Source organism: Monodelphis domestica, chromosome 1 (assembly GCF_027887165.1).
Source record: "Monodelphis domestica isolate mMonDom1 chromosome 1, mMonDom1.pri, whole genome shotgun sequence".
NCBI classification, from domain to species: domain Eukaryota; kingdom Metazoa; phylum Chordata; class Mammalia; order Didelphimorphia; family Didelphidae; genus Monodelphis; species Monodelphis domestica.
In genome coordinates, this window is record NC_077227.1 from 203,102,122 (window position 1) to 203,129,736 (window position 27,615).

The 27,615-nt window shown below is 36.1% G+C and overlaps 1 protein-coding gene across 6 annotated transcripts in view; it reads left to right on the forward strand.

Moving 5' to 3' along the window:
- Window positions 1-27,615, forward strand: part of KNL1 (kinetochore scaffold 1) — a 113,257-nt gene that overhangs the window by 6,347 nt on the left and 79,295 nt on the right. For 4 of the 6 annotated variants that reach the window (XM_007480052.3, XM_007480055.3, XM_016427801.2 and 1 more), the window contains exons 2-7: window positions 6,727-6,794; window positions 7,286-7,325; window positions 10,437-10,496; window positions 11,229-11,290; window positions 17,865-17,917; window positions 18,172-18,205. In XM_007480052.3, coding sequence (XP_007480114.2) covers window positions 6,727-6,794; window positions 7,286-7,325; window positions 10,437-10,496; window positions 11,229-11,290; window positions 17,865-17,917; window positions 18,172-18,205 — 317 coding nt within the window. Of the gene's footprint in view, window positions 1-638; window positions 731-6,726; window positions 6,795-7,285; window positions 7,326-10,436; window positions 10,497-11,228; window positions 11,291-17,864; window positions 17,918-18,171; window positions 18,206-27,615 lie in introns of all 6 variants that reach the window. The other 2 variants (XM_056810277.1, XM_056810278.1) reach the window with 2 other exon arrangements.

Below are 27,615 nucleotides of genomic sequence, written 5' to 3' on the forward strand. Positions count from 1 at the left end.
GGGGCAGACAGTGTTAGCTGGGGCAAAAAATCGTCCAACTTGAGTTGAAATTTTGCCTCAGATACTTACTTGCTGTGTGATCCTAGGCAAGTCACTTAACTTCTCTTTACCTCAAGTTTTCTTATATGTAAAATGGGTATTAGCACTTAATCCCAGGATTATTGTAAGGATTAAATGAGATAATAATTATACAGCACTTAGTACAGTACTTGGCACATAGTGAGTGCTACATAAATGAGAATGGGATCTAGAGTAAATAGAAAGTGAAGATGGATAATGAAGACAGTGAGAGAACTCCTTTCTAGAAAAGCCAGGGGCAGGGGAATCAAAAACTAAGGAACAGAACTAGCTGAAGGGGAGGAGAGGATGGGGGAATAATATTAAACAAGAAGAGTTTATCAAGGGTGGAGAGCCAGTGGAAACAAGGGCACCTTAAAAAAATAAAGGAACCTAATACTGTGTTTACAGCAAAAGAGGGAAACTTGAACCTGTCTGCACAGACAACATTAGGATAAGAAGGAAAGTGGTCAAATGGGGTTGGGGGAGGAATCGTATCAGATTTCTCTGATAAGGGCTTAGAATCCAAGATATAGAAAGTTAATAAATAAATAAATATATGACTAATAGCCATTTTCCAGTAGATCCAGTAGGTCAAAGGATATGAACAAACAGTTCTCAAAAGAAGAAACTGAACCATTTTGGAAGGCAATTTGGACTTATTACAAATAAAGTGAGTAAAATATCCCTTTGATTCACAAACTCATTATTGAGCTTATACCCTAAGGAAGCCATTGATAAGAAAAAAAGCTCCCATATACTCCAAAATATTTATAGCAATACTTTTTGTGATAGATAAAAATTGGAAACAAAATAGATGCCCATCAATTGGGGATTGGCAATCGGCTAAACAAATTGTACAATGTGAATGTAATTATTGCTGTGCCATAAGAAATGATGTGTGATGAATACAGAAAAGCATCGAAAGAACTGTATTACCTAAAGCACAGTGGACTAAATGGAACAAAGAAAACAATATTCACAGCAATCACTACAATTTAAGTGGAAAGAACAACAAACCAAAAAATCAAAAGTAAATGTAACAAAATTATAAAGATCAAGTGGGACTCATAAAGAGGTATGAGAAGACATTCCCAACATATCTTTTTATGGATGTGAGAGAGCCACAGGTGTTACATATTGAGCATATTTTTGGACTTTTTCACTGTATCAATCAATTGTACTGACTCCTTCCGCCCCCCCCCCCCCTTTTCCTCTCCAAAAAATACTATTTATTATAGGGGAGGACTCTCTGGGAGGACTATGTGGGATACTGTGTGGTGATTAAGAACCATTAAATATGAGCAAAAATGTATTTAAAAATAACAGTTTTGCAGTTCTGCGAAAGATATTGGAGAGAGGAGAGACTTGAAGCGAAGAGATCAATTAAGAGACTGGGAATAGTCCAAGTGAGAGGTGATAAGGGCTTCAAGTTGGGGAGATGCTTTGTGGGTAAAAAAAGGTACTAATTTGAGAGATGTTGTAGAGGGACAATCAGGACTTGGCAACTGACTGAATATGGGTGATGGGAAAGAGTAATGAGTTGAGAATAACTTAGTGGTTTCCAAACTGGTAATAAGGATATGGTGCCTTCAACAGAAATATGAAAGTTTAGAGAAGAGTTATTTGATTTGGTTTGTTTTTTTGGGGTGGTGGACAGGGAGGGGATTATATATGAATTTTGTTTTAGACATTGAATATAAGATGCCTATGGGACATTCAGGTAGAGATTTCAGCAGAGAATTGGTAACACAGGAATGGAGATTATATAGAGGCAGAAGTGTAGAGGACCCAAGGCAGTTCCTTGGGAGATAATCAAGCTTAGTCATTTGGAGCAGGGTGATGGTCTTGAAAAAGTAACTGAGAAGAGCTAAGAGAGAGCAATGTCATGGAAGTCAAAGGAGGAAGAAGTGCCCAGGTGGAAGAGGGAGGTCAACAATGCCAAAAACTGCAAAAATATAAGAGGATAAGTATTTTTTTTAAAGTCATGAGATTTATCAGATAAAAGATTATCAGTAACCTTGGAGAGTTGGAATCTAGAGATATGCTTGGAAGACAAATTGCAAGAGATTGTAAAATGAGTGGGTGAGAAAATGTAGGAAAGAAATGTAGACAATGCTTAAGAGTTTGACTGTGGAGGAGAGAAGAGATATAGTATAGAAAGGTGGAGACAGGTGAAAATTTTTTAAGGTTTGAAGAAATTTGAGTATGTTTATAGTTGGAGAGGAATGTTCCAGTGGATAAGGAGATAAAATGAGGGAGAATTATACACATGTCTTTACAGATGAGATAAGAGGGAATGAGTTCAAGAGCCACCAGTAGAGGTGACATGGAGAGAGATGACCCAATCCTACATCAGATATTGGTGCAAGGAAGAGAGAATGGAGATGATGAAGATGTGTTTTGAGATTTGGAATGGGAGAGGAGAGTTTGCAAATGATAGCTTCTGTTTTCTCAGTAAAGTAGGAGTTGAGGCCCTCTGATGGGAGGCTGGAAGTACTACATAAGAGCCCTGGGAATGAAGTTTGAAGAGCATAATGGGAATTAAATCAGGAAAGGAAAAAAGGATTTTCTTAGAGCAGTGAGGCCCTGGTTGAGATTAGAAAACCAATATTCTAGTTAGTACAGCAATACTTTTTTCAGGAGTATTCAGGAGTGTGTAAGTAGAAACAGGATGAATGGTAAAAGGTAATCAGGTTTGGGAGGGCATGATTGTCAATAGGACAAGAGGGCAAAGAATTCAAGCATAGCCTACACTTTGTCACTGAATTGGTTGATCAAGATTGTGGAGGAATATCAGAGCAGGTCTGATTGACTGGGAGACTAGATTGCTTCTGAGATCCCTTCCAGGTTTAAATCTAGGAAGAAGTGAAGGGGTTTAATCATGGCAAAGACTGAAAATAGATTTAGAAGAGGCAAGGCAGAAATTGAAGGATAATAGTTTGTGGTCAGAGAGAGGATTTTCAGAGTTCTGGGTTATGGAGGTATGGAGTAAAGATGGAGGCCAGGACATAGGTTGTCAGAAAGAGGGATGCATACCAGTGGGGAAGAATGATATAAATAAAGATACTGAGGCAGAAGTCACCAATATATGTATAGGTTGGCTTGACTAGAGTAGCATGTCTGTTTTGGAAAGTAGGAAGAAAAGAAATTGGAAATAGAAAGGATGTGGGGTGGGGTTAGCTTTGACACAGTAAGGAGCCACAGGCAGTAAAATAACAAAAATAAAGACTATTCTGATAGCTGTGCTTAGAGTGCATAAAGAAGACTGTATTATAATGAGATAAACTAAAAGCAAGGAGACCTGTTAGCCAGCTCCTGAAATATTTTAATCTCTTCTACCACAAATGTCTTTTTAGACAACCTCAAATCATACTTAATTCTTCTGAACTTCTATAGTCAAGACCCATGTAGTTTAGCAGCTAGTACATGCTATAAGCTTGAACCTTAATTTATTTTAGTCTTGTTTCCCCATCTACATTGTAAACTTCAAGAAGGCCAAGGCACTGTATATAATATATGTCTTTTGTAGTATTGTATACTTAATAAGCTACTCAGTACTTTTGATAGATTCAGGCAAGACATGGTCAAACTATAATGGGAAGTTTGGACATAAAGAAAAATGGGGCTAATTGAGGAGAGGTTGGAAGGGAGAATGAAGAATTTAAAACTGCTCTAATATTATTAGCTTAATGACTAGCATGATAGAATGATATCAATTGAGGAGACTAAGGTAATTAGTTCTTAACTGTAAAAGTTATGACTGAGTGGCAGGAAGTAGCTTCTCCAGCTAAGATCCTATACCTGTAGCAATTAAGGTCAATCCTTTTATCTGTGGTGCTTTGAGCCCCTTCTGTCCAAGTATTAGGAGCTCCCAAAGCAAATATCATTAGATCTTGCTTGGCTTTACTCAGTCCTAGAAATCCCTCCTTTATGTCTGCTTTAGTAAAACATTGGAGAAATACTTTAAAAGGTTTTTTATTTTGTATTTTTTAAAAATGTTTTATTATATTCTTGAATAGGTTCCAAGTGAGGATATGGTAGAAATTTCTTAATTCTAAACGAATTCCTTAAAATGTGTCTACCCTCTTTGTTTAATTCTTTGTATTCATATCCTTGATATCTAATGTAGTACTTGCACATAGTAGGTTCTTAGGTACTTTTTGATTGATTGATTCCCTTTCCCAGGATTGGCAATCTGGAAAATTAATAGTTTCTATCCTTTTTTCCTCCCTCGATGAAAACAATTGATTGTTAAATTTTGAGGCTTCTTTACCTTTCCTTATATCTATGGGTCCCAAATTGTGTCCAACTAACTGATCAGAGTAAGTAAGTGGAATTGTTGAAATTCAAGCATTATAAATAAAAAGCTTTGAAATTCAGATTACTTTTTTTTTTTTAACATGTGATGGCCTTCTAATGGAGGTAACCAGATTTTCAAAGGCTAAGCCAATAGAACACAAGCCTTGGCAGCTGCTACTAAGATAGAAAAACTTCAGCAACATACTTGGCATGCCTGTTGTCTGAAGAACAGTCTAACTGGGTTGAGAGAGGCTTATCACCAAGTTCACTACAGGATTATGAATTTTTCATCCATAGCAACTCTTGAAAATGAAAGTGGATTTTGATCTAGCTCTGTGGAGGGAGTATCCACTCTAATTAAATGACAAATTATTGACGTAAATTGTACTTAGCTATGGACCGTCCACCTAGGGAGATAGATATAGGGCCAAGAAAGTATATGGGAGTTATTAGAACAGGTGATAATTGAAACCAGAATCCCAGTTGAGTGCCTCTAGAAAATGAATATAAGTGAAGAATAGTGAAGATCTTGACAAGGAATGAAAACTAGATGATACCGATAGGAAAAAATCTGGCAAAGAATTGAAAAAAAGTCACCAGAAAGGTGACCTTTCTAGACTTTTTCCCCTAATCTAGAAGTTTTGGCAATATGGATGTGACAGAAAAAGTGGGGAGCAGAGAATGAAGGAATCAGGAATTCTGGGAAGCAAGTATAAGAAATTTTATTACATAAATAAATGGTTCTAAAATTGTAGCAACAATATATTTCAGTTAACACAAAGCAAATTAAATTTCTTCTTATCCCTGGAACTTTTCTCTTAATAAGGGCAAATCATAAGAAAATAAACCCATATTAGGGATTCGATGTTTTAAAAAAGGCAACTGTAAAGATACTTCCTGAAATCAATACATATTGACATCTTCCATAACCTTTTACATATTTTTTCACCATTTTATTAACTTTCACTTAGCCTTTAAAAAAATAACACAATAATAGCCTTCCCTTTGAGCCCTTAATTGTAAGAAAGAAAAATTTGAGTAAAACTCAAACCAACAAAGCTATCAAATCTCACAGAATATGCAAAATTCTACACCTGCAGTCTCCCACCTTTCAACCAAGAAAAAGGAGTTGCAAGCCTTCTCTGAAATTGGTCATTGAATAAACATATTTGTATAATTATGATGGAGGCACTTCAAGACACAACATCACCAAGAAATTGTTAAATAATTATCACATGAAGTTGTTTTTTTATCATCTGAAGTTTTTTGGCATATGTTGGTGTTTTCTGGGAAGTTTGGGGTCATGGGTATATTTTCAATTAAATATGTTGTCCATAATATATCACTGGCATAACTTGAGTTTATATGCTACATTACCAACTAATTGAATCCATTGAAATGGAAATTCAAAAATTAGCAGAATTCCATTTCATTTTAGAGATTGAGTTCTTTGTGTCAAGTTGCTTAGATATGGTTTCCTGTTGTGTATGAACATGATACTGCATATAGTAAGATTATATCTTTTGCTTGCATATTTTTCTTTTTGCTTTAAAAAGTGCAAAAATCACCAGTTATCTGAAAATTTGTTTATTTAGTATTAGCTTACAGTTATAAGAACAGTTGCTTATGTAGTTTAGAAAAAAAAGCTCTTGATATGTTCCATTTTAAGAAAATTCTATGTCTAAGAATGCTCTCCATTGGTTGTTATATAATCCTTCATATTAAGCCAAATTTTTTTTTGTAGAACCAATAAAATTCATTTCATTCCAGCTGGAACAATAAATAACTTTATGTAAGATATTTTAAAAATCTCTAAAGAGAATCATTCAATAAAATGTTTATAAAGGGTGTATAGTCCTGTACTAATTACTGGGGATATAGACTTTAAATACAATGTACTTGCCCTCAAAGAGTTTAGAGTCTAATAAGAAAAAATAAGATATCTTTATAGATAAATGTACTACAAATTAGAGTAGCAAATTCATAAGAAATGTGTAAATTATATCAAATTTGGTAATAAAAAACATTTCAGTTTTTCTTGAGAATTGGGAATCAGTAAGGGCTTTTTGGAAATGACAGCATTTGAGCTCATCTTTGATGCCATCAATTCATCTACTGCTTCTCTGAAATAAAGGTTGCTAAGTTCTACCTTTACCTTGACCTCTCAGAGTAATGCATATGTTAATTCAGGTAGTGCATTAGTGTGTTAGAAGTTTTGTAGATTGAGAGTTTATTGTCCCTTAACAAAAAAAAAAATTCTTTAATTTTTTCTCTTCTTGTTTTCTTCCTTAGTCTATAAGTTTGAGATAGAAATTAATGTGTTTTCTGTATCATATTTTCTCTTTTTCCTTTCTATTTCTTGTACAGGGCAGTTATTACCTGAAAAATAGCTTTTCAAAAATGGATGGATTTTGCCCAGAACCCAGTGAAGGAAAGTAAGTTCATTCATTGCTTTCATCTGAAAAGATAAGATACTTTTATTACTTTCTTTACCAGAGATAAATAGTTTTTTAATTAGTAAGGACCGTTAACTTTTGAAATCTTTTTTTTCTATTCAATTTCAGAGGCAAAGAATAAAAGTCCTGAAATCACAACCTTTTTTGCTATAGTATTTTATATATGAGCAGATTTCTTTGACCAAAAATAGTAGATTATGTCATATTACATTGTCTTGGAGGAGCAGTATGTATTTTATGAACTTGACCTCATAAATTATTGGTGTATATTTTGTAGGTAAAATGAAATATTAGTGAAGTTCTAATGTATCTGTTATGTGCTGCCAAGGTAGTTAAGTTAAACTTTCTTAATTTTAAAGTAGTACTGACCAGGTTAGAAACATGCTATAGATGCAGTGATATCATATGCTGAAAACAGTTCCTTATTACATTGCATGAAGATTTTTGATCTAGTCTGTCTTTTCTTCCAGTGACCACAAAGAAAAGACAAGCAGAAGACGACGTTCTTCAGTAAGTAAAGCCAACTTTAATACATTTCTTGGTTTTTCAACAGTGTATATAACCTATTGACTTTAAAAAAATTTAATTTTAGTTTTATTGGTGTCATTTTTTTTATATATTACATTTTTTTCTGACTATATCCCTGCCCTATTGCCACCCCAGTGAGTATCTCGTAATAAGGACTTAAAAAGAAAAAGAAAAGTACTTAACCAAAATGAAACAGACAGATTGGATTAATCTGATGTTATATGCAAATTTCATATCCATAGATCACCACTTCTGTGATAAAGGAAATTGGTACTCTTTTTTCTTTTTTTTTTAAGTGCTCTTTTTTAGGCTCCTAGGCTAGATTTGGACATTATAATTGTCCAACATTCTATGTTGTGTTTTGTTTCTTTTCATTTACATTGTTGTAATCCTTTTGTATGTTACTATTCCTTTGTATCAGTTATTAATCAAACTGCTTCTTTGAATTCATCATAATTTCTTTCTTTTTTTAAATTAAAAACCCTTACCTTCTGTCTTGGAATCAATATTATGTATTGGTTCCAAGGCAGAAGAGTGCTAAGGGCAATGGGGGTTAAGTGACTTGCCCAGGGTCACACAAGCTGGGAAGTGTCTGAGGCCAGATTTGAATTTAGGACTTCCCATCTCTAGACTTGGCTCTCAATCCACTGAGCTACTCAGCTGCCCCCTTCATAGTTTCTAATTCATTCATGTATTTTCTTATTTCTTATTCATTATTTCTTATAGTGCAAGTACTATCTATTACAAGGCAGTTACATACACAGTAGATAGAGTATAGGCCTTGGATTCTAGCAGATTGCATTTAAATCAGGCACTTACCAACTGTTTGAATCTGGGCAAATTGTTTAACTTTCTCAACTTCAATTTCTTCATCTGTAAAATGGGAACGTTAATGTCACCTCTCTCAACAGTATTGTTGTTTCTAATGAGATTACAAGATAACACATGTAAAAATCTTTTCAAATTTCAAAACATTATATAATACTAATGATGATGATGATGATGATGATCTATCCATTGTCCACAGTCTATTCATCAAACTACTATTAATAATAATAATTATACTCTTGTGCCACAATTAGGCCATTATCTAATTGATGGGGCATCTACTTTGTTTCTAGTTCTGGACCCTCTGGAAAAGTACTGGGTATTGGCAGCTAGATGGCACGGGGGATAGAACACCAGACTTAGTATCAGAGAGACCTCAGATATTTACTAGCTGGGCAAGTCACTTAACTCTGTTTTCCCTTTTAAAAAAAAGGTTTTGGGAAAACTAGGTGGTTTAGTGATCAGAACACCAGTCCTAAACATGGAAAGTCTTGGGTTCAAATGTGGTCTGAGACACTTCCAACTATATGACAAATCATTTAACCCCAATTGCCCAGCCCTTAATACTCTTCTGCCTTAGAACTGATATTTAGTATCGATATTAAGACAGAAGGTAAGGGTCTAACTAAAAACGAAGAGTGCCAGTAATCACCTATAGATTTAACAAAACAAATATGGAACAAATGTGTACTTGTTGCTTTATGGTAGTAAAAAAATAATGGACAATTGGGTTTCAAGGCTGATTAATTAACTGGTTAAGAAGTTATCTCTATTTAGATTATAGGAAAGTCACAAAACATTTTGATATTAAAGATTTTCCCATATATTTTCAATTATTTGATGGTGGATCCAGAGAGTAGTTATTCCTGTTTTACAGAATTTGTTCCAGGTTATCAAGAGAGCATTATTAAAATTTTGTCAAGAACCAAGGTTGGATTTCTAGAAAAGTGCCAACGTGTTTTCACTTATCTAAGTTACCAAAAATGAAAGGAAATTATTTATAATGTCTTCTGTGATTTAAATACTGTCCTTATGGGAAGAATAAAATGTATGTAAGAAAGAGCAGGGATAAAAGACAGGACTCTAAGTCACTTAAAGATACTGAGTTTGCCAAACCAATTAAATTTCTCCCCTTTTCCCTTTAAGGATTATGTATAGTTGACAGTCATGTCTGGCAATCAGTAAAACTATTGTACCTGGGGCAGCTAGGTACAGTGGGTAGAGGACCTGACCTGGGATTGGGAAAATCTGAGTTCAAATCTGGCCTTACACACTTTCTAGCTATGTGATCCTGGGAAAGTCACCTGCCTCCTATTTGTCTCATTCCTCATCTGTAAAATGGGAACAATCTGGAGAAGAAAATGGCAAATCATTCCAGGATCTTTGCCAAGAAAATCCCATAGACAAATTCCACAAGGTCACAAAGAGTTGGACACGACTGAAAAACAACCACCTGAGTATAGCTTTAAATAACTGATTAGCTATTGCCTTGTTGCATTTAGCACTGTTTTTGAAAAAGCCCTACTCAGCATTTTTAGGACCCCAGGCATTCCTAAAAGTCTTGGATAGAAGGAATGGGTATGAATTTTTCTGACCCAATCTTGTTGCCTTCAACTTTTTCTCTCTGGCTTAGGCTATTTTCATTCTTATCTGAGATTTTCCTCCCAAAGCTGATGATAGTTGGTGAGAAAAAATAAAATTATTCACTAGTACCTAGCTTCTTATGTACAAAAAAAATTTGGCTTCTCTTTTGAATGCTGTAAAGGAACACTTAAGTTTATAGGTGTCTATAGAGAAACCTTGGTAGCATAACATTTTAAAGCTAAAGTGATTTATTAAATGACATAAGCCATCCTTTTCAGTAAAAATCAGGAGACTGTTGAATGACTTAGATGGTGAAAAGAACTATGCTTCAGAAATGCAGTGTATATTAACCTACATGCCTCTTAGAATAAAATAGTATATTTTATGTGACTTAATTTAAGTAAGCCCTTACTAATTCTTAAACATTTTAATTACCTTCTGGCCTCAGCACTGATGAATCAGATGTATTTGGTTAGTTATTGGGAGTTGTTATAAAGTTGTGGGGTTTTGTTTGTTTGTTTTCTTTTTTTTTTAGCAGCTATACCTTATTGCTCTTTGGATTGATTTTACCTCAAAGATCTTCCTCAGCTTTAAATCCTAGATCCTATAATCCTTTAAAAATGAATTGATTTCCAGGGAATATACCTGAATAACTTGAATAATTTTAAATGTATCCCTTAGATCTTGAAACCCCCACGGAGTCCTCTTCAAGACATAAGAAGTGGAAATGAAATTGGTCAGGTGGGTCTTCGATGGTAATGCTTTTACAAATGACCTTGCTAGATTTTAATATTTGTAAAATGTAAAGTAACTTTATTAGGTAACATGGAGAGGGAACTCCCAAGTTATTCTTAGTTGAACTAGTATAAGAAAGTTAAAGTAAAAATAGTTTGAGGTCACTATTTGATCAATAAAGTGGAATCACAAGTCACAAATTACTAAGTGTCTATATCATCCCAGGCTATCCTACATCAGCCACATTATCAGCCTCAGGGCTTAGGTTTCCCCATTGTATCTCTTATGGCACTAGTAAAATAAACTCCTGAATGCAAAAAAAATAATCTTTGCTGGTTCTCAAATATAGAAAGGTTTCTGCCCTTATATCAAGAAGTGGCTTAGTGGATAAAATGCCAGACCTAGACATTGGTTCTAATGTAACTGTAAACACTTCCTAGTTGTTTGACCCTGAGCAAGGTACTTAACCCCAATTACTTACCCTTTGCAGCCCTTCTGTCTTAGAAATGATACTAAGACAGAAGACAAGAGTTTAAAGAAGAAAGATTCAAAACTTGAATTCAGGTCTTTTTGCCTATGAGACTGTTGTTCTCTCAGTAGTCACATGCTAATTCTCTTGCAATGTACTGTGCCAAGTTAATTAAAAATAAAATTTGTTTTTTGTATATAATGCTCTTGAGTTTTAGTTTATAATGGCTTTATCTTAAAAAAATAATGCCATCTTTTTTTTTTCCTTAGGACTTTATCACAACAAGAAGTCGGAAAAGTTCTCGACGGGTCAGCTTTGCAGAAACCATTAAGTAAGTTTTAAAAGGAAGTAATTAGGGTTTATTAATTACACTGCTAATGTGTCAAGCCCTAAATGATAATAGAAGACATAACTAAACAGGAAAGTCTGGTTGGATTAAGTAAACATTTGAAAATTCTAGTTTTAAAGAGTTTTGGTGTTCCAGCTTATGTGAAGATGGAGATATACAGATGTCTTAATGAAAGGAAAAGCCTCTTTGGATAAAAATCTAATTTCAGTGAACTAGATTGAATATTAAAATAGTTACAATTAATTAAAATGGAAGCCTATTAAAAAATATAACACATATTCAGTGTACATTATTTTCATAAGCAAAGATCTTTGGTGAAGGGACTTAGGCAAAACAAGGATGTTTTACTGTTTCTGAAACAGTGATACCCTAATGGCTTGATACTACATTGCCTGTCTAACTTTTCAGCTATAATATTATTTGAGTAAAATATTACATGTTATATCAGTGATTTTATTGGAGATTTATAACTTATGTTATTCCTAGTTTGTGGTGTTTAGGCAAGCAACTGGCAGATCAGCAGTATGTTCAGTGTATGCTAGAATAATCTTGATAGTTCAGATATATAATAGAATTTTCTCATATGATCCACATAGTAATTAACTATTGTGAGTTAATACAAATATTATTTCCATTTTATTAAACCCTTATTTTTTATCTTATAATATTAATTCTAACAAGAATAGCAAGGGCTAGACAATTAGAATTAAGTGACATGCCCAGGGTCCTATAGCTAGGAAGTATCTAAGGCCAGATATGAACCAAGATCCATTTCCATTTTAAGAATAAGAAAATCAAAGCTCAGATTGATTAGTTTGTCCATTCACTGCTAGTCAACAGTTGTCAGATTGCTTAACTTCATATCTAATGTTATGACGAACTTTCCTACTTTTTAGCAACCTAATCTACCAAAAACACTTGGAAATATCTCAGCAAGATTCAAAAGAGACATGTATTGTTGTATATTGTACAGAAGATTACTCTGTAAAGTAATGTATTTAGACTAAATGATATCAGGGAACATCATGTTATGTACATAGAAGCTATCCAAATACTTGCAGGTTAATTGATTTAGTAATTTTTACAGTCAGATGATTCTAAGGTAATGAACCCCCTCAGTAGAAAAATGGTAGTTTCCTCAAAAGAAATAAGAAAGTTTGTGTGGATAGATGAGTATACATGAATATATATGAACATTTATTAAGTACTTAGACATTACCAAACTTTCTGCTTCTCCATCAAGTTCTGTCACTGTCACTTCCCAACACAACCTGTCCTCTACGTACCTTCTTTTGCCACCACCTTCAAAGGCTGTTTCCATTAAGGAAAAAGAATCAGATCATACGGCCACCATTCAGAACCTCAGGACTCTTTGCTAATGCTAATAAGGATAATGACCTGCTTCTTGGGACTGCGGATTATATCTATAAAAGAATTAAAAAAACTGTAGGAAGTCTCTCATTAGTCTCCATGAGATTGCTGATAATTGCAATTAAAAAATTAGGGAAAATTTTTAAGAAGAAATTTGCCTTCAATGTTAACTATAATTGACCAGTGAAAGTACATGTACTAGTTCCTCCCTGAGCCTAGACTAGCTAAGGACAGGCAGCTAAGGGTTTCATGAGTTTTAAGTGTATTTTGATCTCTAAAGCTTAAGTGAAAATTTCCTTGAGTGAATAGAATAATTCCTGTCTTATTGTAAATTTTGAAACTTTACAGCTTATATAATATAACCATTTGGAACCAACTGTCTAACATCTGGTGGCATAGTGGATAAAACAATGGGCCTGGAGTTAGAAAGACTTGAGTTCAAATATGTCCTCAGATACTTACTAGCTATATGACCCTGAGTGAGTCATTTGACCTCTATTTGCTTTAGTTTCCTCAGCTGTAAAATGGATATAATGATAGTATTTACTTCACTGGGTTGTTGTTGTGAGGGTCAAATGAGATAATATTTATTTTTTAATTTTTTAAAGCACATAGCAGGACATTGAGTTGGCTTAGTGGAAAGAGTTCCAGGTCTGGAGATAAGAGGTCCCAGATTTAAATGTGACCTCAGATACTTCCTTAGCTGTGTGACCCTGGGTAATTCACATAACCCTAATTTCTTAGCCCTTACTGCTCTTCTGCCTTGGAACTGATCATATCAATCCCAAGACAGATAATTAGGGTTAAAAAAAAAGTACATAGAGACTTCTCCTTTCCCTCTTCCCCTCATCTTTCTTCCCCCCCCTCCACCCCCATCCTTCTGGTTCCTTCTCTTCCCTTTTCCTCCCTCCTCCCTCCCCCTCTTCCTCCCACCTTCAACTCCCCCAAACCCCAACCTCTTCTGCCTTTCTCCACAAAACAAACACTCAAACAAACAAAGCACATAGAATAGTGCCTGGCTCATGAAATAAGTGCTATATTACTGCTTATTCTCTTCTTCTCTCCTCCTCCCCCATTTTAATTCATTCACTTAATAAACAGAAAAGAGCCATTCCCACCTCTCTTTAAAAAAAAAAAAGACCTAGAAGAGATCTTAAAGACTATAAAATCCAAGCAATGTGTATAAAAAGATGAAGCAGTCTCTTCTCAAAGACCTCATACTCTTTGGGAGAGACAACACATAAAAAGAAAAGTTAAGCAGTTGGAAAAGCCTGAGGTGGATAGCAATGCCTGGGAGTCCTTAGGCTACATCAGTACTCAATACTTGAAGGTCTACAGGGAACAGAGGAAGACAGGGAAGATGATAAGGCTTAATGTTCCCCTAGAATTCACTAGAAGGAAAAGAGTTTGTGACTTTCATTGCTTCCAAGCTGTATGATCAGTCAAATAGGCCTATGGATCCTGGGAGGCCCGTGTCAGGGGAGAGGAGAAACAAGAAAGGGGAGGTTCCTTCCTAGTAGGGACAGATTTTCCCATGGCAAGCTGTCCAGGATGGGTTCTGGAAGAACAGGTGGTTATTTATTTGATTCTATTTGAGACATTGAGTTTGAGGCAACCAGGGGATTATCTAGGAGGCTGTTAGTGATCTAGAACTTGAACTCAGGAGTGAAATTGGGACTGGGGTTATGTAGTTTCAGGAGTCATTAGGTTTTATTTTTTTTTGGTTTGTTTTACTTTAAAAAATATTTTTATTACATGTAGAAATAATTCTTGACAATTGTTTTCTGACATTTTATAATTCAGATTCTTTCCCTCTTCCCATGAGGGAAGGTAAACAGTCTGATATAGGTTATATCAATGCTTTTATGCAATACATAGTACCATATTGCTTATGCCAATGCAGAATATACATACCATATGTATAATTAAAAAAAAACTCATAAAGGAAATAAAGTGGAAGATGGCATACTTTGATTTGCAGTCAGACTCCAATAGTCAGGAGTCATTTGTACAAAAGATGATAATTGAAGCTATGGGAGCTGTTAAGATCATCAAGAGTGAATAGAAAGAGAAGAGATCCCCAAGATAGAGGCTGGGGAGTAGGGGTGACTGTTGCTTCTCTTACTAGTTTATCATATATTACCTACCCCCAAGCCCAAGTCCCCCTCTACTCTGAAAAAAGGTATTGGAGGGAATGGGCTCTAGGACATAGATACAAGTGTTGATCTTGGCAAAGAGAAATATAGCTTCATTTTTAGAGACTGAAACAAAGGAAGATGTAGATAAGTTTTTAGATATGAAGTTAGAGAGATGAGCAAGTTAAGGACACATGGCTACTAATTCCTCAAGGATAGAGGTTATCTGCTGAGAGAAAGGGATGGGAATAGTGTCAGGGTCTTGAGAGTTTTTTGAACGATAGCTACAGGGATCATGTTGATGAGCTAGAAGGTCATGGTGTTTAAAGCCATAATTGTGCACATTGTAGCTTCCAAGAATGAATGCAAGGGTTGAGCTGGAGAGAGGAAGACTGAACCCAAGTAATAAATTCCTTGAAAAAGGAGGAAATAGGCTGGTAGATTATAGCTGGTATCTGAATGGTATGATATAGATGGGTAGAGTAACCCTCAAAAGAGAAGTTATACAATGGTCATGGCAGAGGATGTGTCTGGATTAACAGTGGGTACTAGGAACCTATTCACCTCATGATCTTAGGTGTTGTCAGGAGGTTTGAGAGAGAAGGACCCAGCTCTAGAGAAGGTGGTATGAGAGGTAGAGCCACATTTCTCTGATGGCAAGGAAATGAAAAACAATTGAGAGGAAGAGATTTAGAATGAAGAGGAATTTAGTTTTTAATGATAGACTGGAGGTCCTGAAGGTATAATGGAAAGGAAAGGTGAAAGAGGATAAATATTGGAAAAGTATGGATCCAAGCTGTAAACCTCAAAATTTCTTAGACTTATAAATGTTGGAAATTTCACCATTGGGAAATTTCATACTTGAAAAATTTCCTATTGATAGTGGGTCTTGGCTATTGGAATGTGAACCCCATTGGCATGAGAGTTTCCCCCTCCTCCCTTCTTAAGATTACTTTAGGACAGAAACCTTTTGCTGAACAATGGAAAGGACTTTGACCTATGCTTAAGCATAGAACAGGAATTTCTTTGAGTCATGATTGATTTTAGAATTGATACAATGGAGATACTTGGAATCAATCTCCACCCTACTCAGTCCTAACAGGATTGAGGAAGGGCTGCAGCATAGATCAAAATTTAATTATTCCAATCTCTACCCTACTCAGGTTAACAGGATTTAGGAAGGGCTGTAGCAAAGGATCATAGATTTAATTATTTGAAAATATGACCTTCAACAGACATGTGCAAAGCCAGAGACCTCTGGGCGGTCCTGGGTTAAGCTAGAGCCTCCATTGGCACAGGGAAATTGATGGACAGTGATTGGTAGATGTGAGAACTGAGGGGAGGCAACTTGGATGGTTTCCTTAAAGAGAGAGGGGTCTGAAGACTCAGGGTGGTAGTTGAAGAGTTGGTCAGAGTGGTTGGAGTGTGCTCTGAGAAGCTTGCTCTGAAGGTGGGGGCCTCTGAGACTGTTTCTCCATTTTGGTCACGTGAGTAATAGGGACTGATCTCTTTTCTTTGCCCCAGCTATCTAAGGGCTTGGGCCTTTTGGCCCAGCCTAAACAGAAGGGGTATTTAAGCCCTATTCCCTTCTCTCCCTTTTCTCTCTCTCTATCTCTAATTCTTTTCTTCCTCCTGTTGTAATTAAACTCCATAAAAGATTGACTGCTGACTTGAGTTTTCATTTAGGAATTACATAGCTGAATTCCTTGGCGACCTTAAATTAATATATATCAGTCTTTTAAAGTGATTTCCTTGTCACAAAGCAGGATCAGCATGAGTGTGGGAAGAAATAAAATGGAGAAAGCTTTTTATCTATCATGGGCAACTATAATCACACATACATGAGTATTTTAAATTAAGTAGGAACCTAGAACAAACTTGGTGTAGGGAAAGGCAGCCCCTTGAATTCCAGTGTGCCTTGCTGTAAGGAATAAAGAAGACCAAATGGATTTGGATTCCTTATTCATCTATCCAGTTGATTGTCAAAAACTACTACTAAACAGTTCCAGCTAAACTGAGAAATCTTAAATTTGGAAGGAAATTTGAAATTCATGTAGTCTAAATACCTCAGTTTTATAGACAAGATCTCTTGATTCCTAGTCTAATGCTCTTTAGTTCAAATATTTTTGGACTCCTGTTGGAGCATTCTCTCCAATAAGAGTAATAATAATAATAGGTCACATGTACATATTTCACTTAAGTTTTGCAGAGTGCTTTACATTACTTTATTTCATTTGATCTTCATATCAACCCTGTGAGATAGGTGCTATCATTCCCATTTTTTAGATGAGGAACCTGAGACTTAGAGAAGACTTCTCCAGGGTCAAATAGTAAGTATCTGAGGAATGAGTTTAACTCAATTTCCTGATTCCCAATTAAGAATTCTATCCATTATACACTTTAATAATTTATTTCCAGTTTTACTAGCCGTAGCCTACCTTCCCTTTTCCATCTCTACTTAAAAAAAAATTATAAAAATCACTAACATGATACTTTGAAAATAAAATTAATATTTAATATCATACAGCTACTCAAATATAGACATCCTATAGATATATATTAAAAAAACTTGCTTATTAAAGTAGATGAACTACTAAATGAACAAAAACTTGTGAACATATTTGACACATGGGGGATTTCTTGTTTAACAAAGGTAATTGTATCCATCTCAGCAGAACAGTACTAATGTGAACTATTGGACAGAATGAAAACATACACAGACATTTCAGACTAGGTGGTATAATGGTATTTTATCAAACAGGATTCTGTCTCCAATGAGAAGTATGTCATGTTGAACTGACCATTCTCCAAACTGAATCAGTAGTAGTTCATTAGAAGACAACATGAGCAAATTTAAGCAATGTATTTGAAATATATCGTTTTGGTCGCTCAAATGAAGTTCTTTTTGCTGATTTAGCTTGTGGTTGATATAATAGAGTGGTACAAAAATAAAAAATATTATTCTTGGGTTAATTATAACAGAAAATAAGATTAAAGCATTCCTCATTTGAAATCTGCAGATTTTCATTAACCCTTAATGGTTCTTTCAGAGTATTCCAAACAGAAATTCCTACAGATATTAATGAAGAGGCAAAAAATACAGGTGACTATATTATTATTTGTTTAATTAACAACCTAAATTAGGTCAGCCTTTCCTGAATTAATTTTCCTTCTATCTGTTCAAGTAATTGTGAATGTCTTAAAAAATTGTCTAAAGTCAATGAAATTCTATAAATGGGGTCCAACCTAGCCTCTGCCAGAATACTTTTCTTCTTTTTATGACTAATCTTATGCAATTTTTCTTACTGCTTCCTTACTTCATCCCTTAATACCTTGTATTTTCTTGTTTATTTTTAGGAATAGCTGTAGGAGAAAATGTTCCATTTAAGCAGTAAGTAAAAAAAAAATTTCGCTACCTCAAAGAGCTTCTGGTGCATTTTGCACAAATAAAAGTGTATTTTTTCTAGTTTCTATCAAATGGAAATATTTCTCTGACTTGACTTTTTAAAGTAGTTCAACTTTGATATCAATAAAAACTTAAGACTTGAAAATTCCAGTAAATGATATTTCAGGAAAATTCCCTCCAAAAGATAACCACAAGTTGTCTTTCAAAAATATCTATACCTGGACTTCCGGTTAAGATGGCGGCTTAGAGAAAGCTGAAGTTCAGATCTCCGGAAAACCCTTCCCGACCGATCTCAAACTAGAAGCTCCTAAGGCGCCGAAATTCAAAACGATCAACAGCACAGACCCTGGGAACCCTCCTCCTGGACCTGGACCCGGTTCAAAAGGTACGGCTCCCCTTAAAAGCCAGAACCCGAGATCCCTCGGACCTCAGGGGTAGGAGCGCAGAGTCCAAGGCTCCCGGAAGCGGCAGCCGCGCCGGGCTCAGAGAGCAGGGTCTGAGGAACAACAACCCTCAGGGTCTTCTACCCAAGTCCCAGTCCGGGTGAAAGTTACTGCCTGGAGCCTCCACTGCAGAGAGCTGGTCAAAACAACAGCAACCCTCAGGGCGGGCAAGACAGCCTCACGGGCTGGATCCTGCTATCCAAGTCTCAGTGAAAGTCTGTGCTCTCGGAGCTTGGGGAAGCGGCAGCCCATCCCCCCGCAGGCCAACGAAACAGCCTCACGGCCAGGGATTCTGAAGGCAACTTCCGGAAATCGAGCCAGGGGGAGAGTGTTGCCTCGTGGTCCGACCCTTCCATTCCAGTTCCAGTGAGGCATATTCAGTTTAACCCAGGGAACGCTCATAGAACCAACATCTGCCCAGGACTAAAGCCTCTGATCACCAGACAAAGACAAGAAAAGCCAATCCTCCACGTTCAGAGATGACAAACTCCACAGAAGCACAGAAGCCCCAAAATACCAAGAAAAATAAGAAGAAAGGGGCGACTCTGGACACATTCTATGGAGCCAAAATACAAAATACAGAGCAGATAGAAGAAGATATACAAGAAAATTCTCCAAAATCATCCAAAGGAAATAGAAACTCTCCACAAACCCATGAAGAATTTGAATCAGAAAGGACCAAAAAGATGGAAGCCCTCTGGGAGGAAAAGTGGGAAATGATGCAAAAGAAATTCACGCATCTACAAAACCAGTTTGACCAAACTGTAAAAGAAAACCAGGCTTTAAAGCAAGAACTAATAAAGCAAAGCCAAAACACCAAGAAATTAGAAGAGAACATAAAATATCTCACCGACAAGGTGATAGATCTGGAAAACAGGGGGAGAAGAGAAAATTTAAGAATAATTGGACTCCCAGAAAAGCCAGAAATAAACACCAAACTGGACATGGTGATACAAGATATAATCAAAGAAAATTGCCCAGAGATTCTAGAACAAGGGGGCAATACAGCCACTGACAGAGCTCACAGAACACCTTCTACACTAAACCCCCAAAAGACAACTCCCAGGAATGTAATTGCCAAATTCCAAAGCTATCAAACAAAAGAAAAAATCCTACAGGAAGCCAGAAAAAGACAATTTAGATATAAAGGAATGCCAATCAGGGTCACACAAGACCTTGCAAGTTCTACGCTGAATGATCGTAAGGCATGGAACATGATCTTCAGAAAGGCAAGAGAGCTGGGTCTCCAACCAAGAATCAGCTACCCAGCAAAACTGACTATATACTTCCAAGGGAAAGTATGGGCATTCAACAAAATAGAAGACTTCCAACTTTTTGCAAAGAAAAGACCAGAGCTCTGTGGAAAGTTTGATACCGAAAATCCAAGAGCAAGGAATACCTGAAAAGGTAAATATTAAGGAAAGGGGAAAAATGTTATCTTCTTTTACTCAAACTCTCTTCTATAAGGACTACATTTATATCAACCTATGTATACTAATATGTGGGGAAAATGTAATGTATAAATAGGGGGTAAAGAAAGACCAAATAGAATAATGGTTCTCACACAAAGATTCACAGGGGAAGGGGAGGGGAAGAAAACTCCTATAAGAAGGAGAGGAAGAGAGGGGGGGGGGGTTACTTAAACCTCAATCTCAGGGAAATCAACTCTGAGAGGGAAAAACATCCAGATCCATTGGGATCTTGAATTCTATCTTACCCAACAAGGGTAAGGAGAAGGGAAAACCAAGGGGGGGAGGGGGAGAGGGAGAACAAAAAGGGAGGGAAAGAGAGGGGGGAGGGGGAGGGAACAAAAAGGGAGGGACTAAAAAGGGAAACATCAAGGGAGGGGACAAGGGGGACTGATTCAAAGTAAATCACTGGACTAAAAGGTAGAGCCAAAGAAGAAAAGGTTAGAATTAGGGAAGGCAATCAAAATGCCAGGGAGTCCACAAATGACAATCATAACTTTGAACGTGAATGGGATGAACTCACCCATAAAACGTAGACGAATAGCTGAATGGATTAGAATCCAAAACCCTACCATATGTTGTCTTCAAGAAACACACATGAGGCGGGTTGACACCCACAAGGTCAGAATTAAAGGATGGAGTAAGACCTTCTGGGCCTCAACTGATAGAAAGAAGGCAGGAGTGGTAATCATGATATCTGATAAAGCCAATGCAAAAATAGACCTGATCAAAAGGGATAGGGAAGGTAATTATATTTTGTTAAAAGGGACTCTAGACAATGAGGAAATATCATTAATCAACATGTATGCACCAAATAATATAGCACCCAAATTTCTAATGGAGAAACTAGGAGAATTGAAGGAAGAAATAGACAATAAAACCATACTAGTGGGAGACTTAAACCAACCATTATCAAATTTAGATAAATCAAATCAAAAAATAAATAAGAAAGAGGTAAAAGAAGTGAATGAAATCTTAGAAAAATTAGAATTAATAGACATATGGAGAAAAATAAATAGGGATAAAAAGGAATACACCTTCTTCTCAGCACCACATGGCACATTCACAAAAATTGACCATACATTAGGTCACAGAAACATAGCACACAAATGTAAAAAAGCAGAAATAATGAATGCAGCCTTCTCAGATCACAAGGCAATAAAAATAATGATTAGTAATGGTACATGGAAAACCAAATCTAAAACCAATTGGAAATTAAACAATATGATACTCCAAAACCGTTTAGCTAAAGAAGAAATCATAGAAACAATTAATAATTTCATCAAGGAAAATGACAATGGCGAAACATCCTTTCAAACCTTTTGGGATGCAGCCAAAGCGGTAATCAGAGGCAAATTCATATCCCTGAAAGCTCATATTAACAAACAAGGGAGAGCAGAGATCAATCAATTGGAAATGCAATTGAAAAAACTCGAAAGCGATCAAATTAAAAACCCCCAGCAGAAAACCAAATTAGAAATCCTAAAAATTAAGGGAGAAATTAATAAAATCGAAAGTGATAGAACTATTGATTTAATAAATAAGACAAGAAGCTGGTACTTTGAAAAAACAAACAAAATAGACAAAGTACTGGTCAATCTAATTAAAAAAAGGAAGGAAGAAAAGCAAATTCACAGCATTAAAGATGAAAAGGGGGACAGCACCTCCAATGAGGAGGAAATTAAGGCAATCATTAGAAATTACTTTGCCCAATTATATGGCAATAAATACACCAATTTAGGAGAAATGGATGAATATATACAAAAATACAAACTGCCTAGACTAACAGAAGAGGAAATAGAATTCTTAAATAATCCCATATCAGAAATTGAAATCCATCAAGCCATCAAAGAACTTCCTAAGAAAAAATCCCCAGGGCCTGATGGATTCACCTGTGAATTCTATCAAACATTCAGAGAACAGTTAACCCCAATACTATACAAACTATTTGACATAATAAGCAAAGAGGGAGTTCTACCAAACTCCTTTTACGACACAAACATGGTACTGATTCCAAAACCAGGCAGGTCAAAAACAGAGAAAGAAAACTATAGACCAATCTCCCTAATGAATATAGATGCAAAAATTTTAAATAGGATACTAGCAAAAAGACTCCAGCAAGTGATCAGAAGGATCATTCACCATGATCAAGTAGGATTCATACCAGGGATGCAGGGCTGGTTCAACATTAGGAAAACCATCCACATAATTGACCACATCAACAAGCAAACTAGCAAGAACCACATGATTATCTCAATAGATGCAGAAAAAGCCTTTGATAAAATACAACACCCATTCCTATTAAAAACACTAGAAAGCATAGGAATAAAGGGTCATTCCTAAAAATAATAAACAGTATATATCTAAAACCAACAGCTAATATCATCTGCAATGGGGATAAACTAGATGCATTCCCAATAAGATCAGGAGTGAAACAAGGATGCCCATTATCACCTCTACTATTTGACATTGTACTAGAAACACTAGCAGTAGCAATTAGAGAAGATAAAGAAATTGAAGGCATCAGAATAGGCAAGGAGGAGACCAAGTTATCACTCTTTGCGGATGACATGATGGTCTACTTAAAGAATCCTAGAGATTCAACCAAAAAGCTAATTGAAATAATCAACAACTTTAGCAAAGTTGCAGGATACAAAATAAACCCACATAAATCATCAGCTTTTCTATATATCTCCAACACAGCTCAGCAGCAAGAACTAGAAAGAGAAATCCCATTCAAAATCACCTTAGACAAAATAAAATACCTAGGAATCTACCTCCCAAGACAAACACAGGAACTATATGAACACAACTACAAAACACTCGCCACACAACTAAAACTAGACTTGAACAAATGGAAAAACATTAACTGCTCATGGATAGGACGAGCCAATATAATAAAAATGACCATCCTACCCAAACTTATTTATCTATTTAGTGCCATACCCATTGAACTACCAAAATACTTCTTCACTGATTTAGAAAAAACCATAACAAAGTTCATTTGGAAGAACAAAAGATCAAGGATATCCAGGGAAATAATGAAAAAAAACACATATGATGGGGGCCTTGCAGTCCCAGACCTCAAACTATATTACAAAGCAGCAGTCATCAAAACAATTTGGTACTGGCTAAGAAACAGAAAGGAAGATCAGTGGAATAGACTGGGGGAAAACGACCTCAGCAAGACAGTATACGATAAACCCAAAGATCCCAGCTTTTGGGACAAAAATCCACTATTCGATAAAAACTGCTGGGAAAATTGGAAGACAGTGTGGGAGAGACTAGGAATAGATCAACACCTCACACCCTACACCAAGATAAATTCAAAATGGGTGAGTGACTTAAACATAAAGAAGGAAACCATAAGTAAATTGGGTAAACACAGAATAGTATACATGTCAGACCTTTGGGAGGGGAAAGGCTTTAAAACCAAGCAAGATATAGAAAGAATCACAAAATGTAAAATAAATAATTTTGACTACATCAAACTAAAAAGCTTTTGTACAAACAAAACCAATATAACTAAAATCAGAAGGGAAACAACAAATTGGGAAAAAATCTTCATAGAAACCTCTGACAAAGGTTTAATTACTCATATTTATAATGAGCTAAATCAATTGTACAAAAAATCAAGCCATTCTCCAATTGATAAATGGGCAAGGGAAATGGATAGGCAGTTCTCAGATAAAGAAATCAAAACTATTAACAAGCACATGAAGAAGTGTTCTACATCTCTTATAATCAGAGAGATGCAAATCAAAACAACTCTGAGGTATCACCTCACACCTAGCAGATTGGCTAACATAACAGCAAAGGAAAGTAATGAATGCTGGAGGGGATGTGGCAAAGTAGGGACATTAATTCATTGCTGGTGGAGTTGTGAACTGATCCAACCATTCTGGAGGGCAATTTGGAACTATGCCCAAAGGGCGACAAAAGAATATCTACCCTTTGACCCAGCCATAGCACTGCTGGGTCTGTACCCCAAAGAGATAATGGACACAAAGACTTGTACAAAAATATTCATAGCTGCGCTCTTTGTGGTGGCCCAAAACTGGAAAACGAGGGGATGCCCATCAATTGGGGAATGGCTGAACAAACTGTGGTATATGTTGGTGATGGAATACTATTGTGCTCAAAGGAATAATAAAGTGGAGAAGTTCCATGGAGACTGGAACAACCTCCAGGAAGTGATGCAGAGCGAGAGGAGCAGAACCAGGAGAACATTGTACACAGAGACTAATACACTGTGGTATAATCGAACGTAATGGACTTCTCCATTAGGGGCGGTGTAATGTCCCTGAACAACTTTCAGGGATCCAGGAGAAAAAAAACACCATTCATAAGCAAAGGATAAACTATGGGAGTGGAAACACCGAGAAAAAGCAACTGCCTGAATACAGAGGTTGAGGGGACATGACAGAGGATAGACTTTAAATGAACACTCTAATGCAAATACTATCAACAAAGCAATGGGTTCAAATCAAGAAAACATCTAATGCCCAGTGGACTTACGCGTCGGCTATGGGGGGTGGGGGGGAGGAAAAGAAAATGATCTATGTCTTTAACGAATAATGCTTGGAAATGATCAAATAAAATATATTTAAAAAAAAATAAAAAAAATAAAACTGTCCCAACGAAGTTCAAAAAAAAAAATATCTATACCTTCTCTGGGGTACTTAGCATTCATTTTTAAAAATTCTTTATTACCTATTTTGATTTTTATATTATAATCACTTCCCAATTATCATTCCCCACTCTTATCAAATGATATCCTCCCATGTGACAAAAAAAGGAAATATTTAAGTAAAACTTAGTAGTAGACAGTGTGAAACATCTTCAGTGTCTTAATCTGGAAAAATTATTTCCTTATAGAATTCAGCAAGCAGATCTATGTACTATCTATTTACCTTATTAATATGCAGTTTAAATATGGAACAATACAAAGCTTAAACTATTTTACTCTGAATTGCATGGAGGAAAATGAACAGATTTCACTTAATTTAAACAATGATGAGTCCCAAATTTACTCTGGTGGATGTTTCACTTTAAAATTTAAAAAATGTTGTGTGATGGCTGTCAAGAGTGTGTTCTGACTTTTCCACATGTTCTCCCTTACCCTCAAGTGCATCTGATACTATATTATAGTCATACTGAGCTTGGGCTCCCATGGTGTATTAGTGTTGCTATTTCCCTCCATTTACTGCTGTGATGGTCTTCTGAGACCTTTTTTGCCATGATGAGATAGATCTTCTGCAACATTTGCAAGATGCTGGGGATCTCTGTTTAAAGGCAAACGGGAAGATGGTCAGTAGGACAGAGAGTAATGTTGGTGATTCACTTTTGGAAGAAATGCCTCTCCAGTGGATTCATGGATAAAGTGTCAGATGTGAGGTCCTAGGTTCAAATCTGGCCTCAGACCTTTCCTAGCTATGTGACCTAGGGCAAGTCACTTAACCTCAGTTGCCTAGCCCTTACCATTCTTCTGCTTCAGTATTGATTTTATGACAAAAGGAAGAGTTTTTTTGTTCTTAAGGATATTTTATTTCATCAATTACATATAACAATTCTCCATGTAAGTTTTCTAACATATTATTATGCTATAAGATCCAAATTGTCTCACTTCCCAGAGATGGTAAGCAATTTGATCTGGGTTATACATATCTTATCATGTAAAAGATATTTCCATACTGTTCGTTGTTGTAAGAAAATACCCATTTCAAACCAAAACCCCAAAATAAAACCACAGAAAAACTTAAGGTGGGAAATCACATGCTTTGATCTGCATTCTGTCTCCCAATAGTTCTTTTTCTGGAGGTGGAGAGCATTCTTTGTCATAAATTCTTCAGAATTGTCCCAGATCATTGTATTGCTGGGAGTAGCTAAGTCTTTCACAGTTGGTCATTTCATTGTATTGCTATAACTATGTACAGTGTTCTCCTGGTTCTACTTATTTCACTCTGTATCAGTTCATGTAGGTCTTTCCCAGCTCTTTCTGAAATCATCCTGTTCATCATTCCTTATAGTACAGTAGTATTCCATCTCCATCATATACTACAATTTGTTCAGCCATTCCCCAAATGATGGGCATCCCCTCAATTTCCAATTCTGTTACCACAAAAAGAGCAGCTATAAATATTTTTATATCTCTTATAATTAAAGAAATGCAACTCAAAACAGTTCTGAGGTATCACTGCACACTTAGCAGATTAGCTAACATTACAGCAAAGGAAAGTAATAAATGTTGGAGGGAATGTGGCAAAATTGGGAGACTGTCTGCCCTTTGATCCAGCCATGCCACAGCTGGGTTTATACCCCAAAGAGATCATAGGGAAAAAGACTTGTGCAAAAATATTTATAGCCACGCTCTTTGTGGTGGCAAAAAATTGGAAAATGAGGGGATGCCCTTCAATTGGGGAATGGCTGAACAAATTGTGGTATATGTTGGTGATGGAATACTATTGTGCTCAAAGGAATAATAAAGTGGCGGAATTCCATGGAGACTGGAACAACCTCCAGGAAGTGATTGATACAGAGTGAAAGGAGCAGAACCAGGAGAACATTGTACATTGAGACTGATTAACTGTGGTACAGTTGAATGTTATGGACTTCTTTACTAGCAGCAATGCAGTGATCCAGGACAATTCTGAGGGACTCATGAGAAAGAACACTATTCACATTCAGAGGAAGAACTGTGGGAATAGAAACACAGAAGAAAAACAACTGCTTGATCACATGGGTTGATGGGGATATGATTGGGGATGTAGATTCTAAATGATCACACTAGTGCAAATATTAATAATATGGAAATAGGTCTTGATCAATGACACATGTAAAACCTAGTGCAATTCGTGTCAGCTGTGGGGGTGGATGGGAGGGAAAGAACATGAATCATGTAACCATGGAAAAATATTCTAAATTAATTAAATAAAAATTTTCGATAAAAAAAAAGTAAATATTTTTGTACAAGTAGGTCTTTTACCCCTTTTTTTGGATCTCTTTGGGATATAGAACTATTAATGATATTATAGGATCCAAGGATCCAAGTTTTATGGCCTTTTGGGCATAACTCCAAATTGCCCTCCAGAATACAGACTTTTTTTTTTTTAATAAGAAATTTCTCTGCTGAAGGTTTTGAGGCGAAAGGAACAGAAGCCACTGTAATCACTGGAGTTGACATAATAATGAACCACCATCTACAAGAAACTGGCTTCACAAAAAACTCTTCTAAAGGGGGCAGTTAGGTGGCTCAGTGAATTGAGAGCCAGGCCCAGAGATGGGAGATCCTGGGTTCAAATTTGGCCTCAGACACTTCCTTAGCTGACCCTGGGCAAGTCACTTAACACCCATTGCCTAGCTCTTATCACTCTTCTGTCTTGAAACCAATACACAGTATTGACTCCAAGACGAAAGGTAAAGGTTTAAAAAAAAAAAATATATATATATATATATATATATATATGAAATCATTATCAGCTAG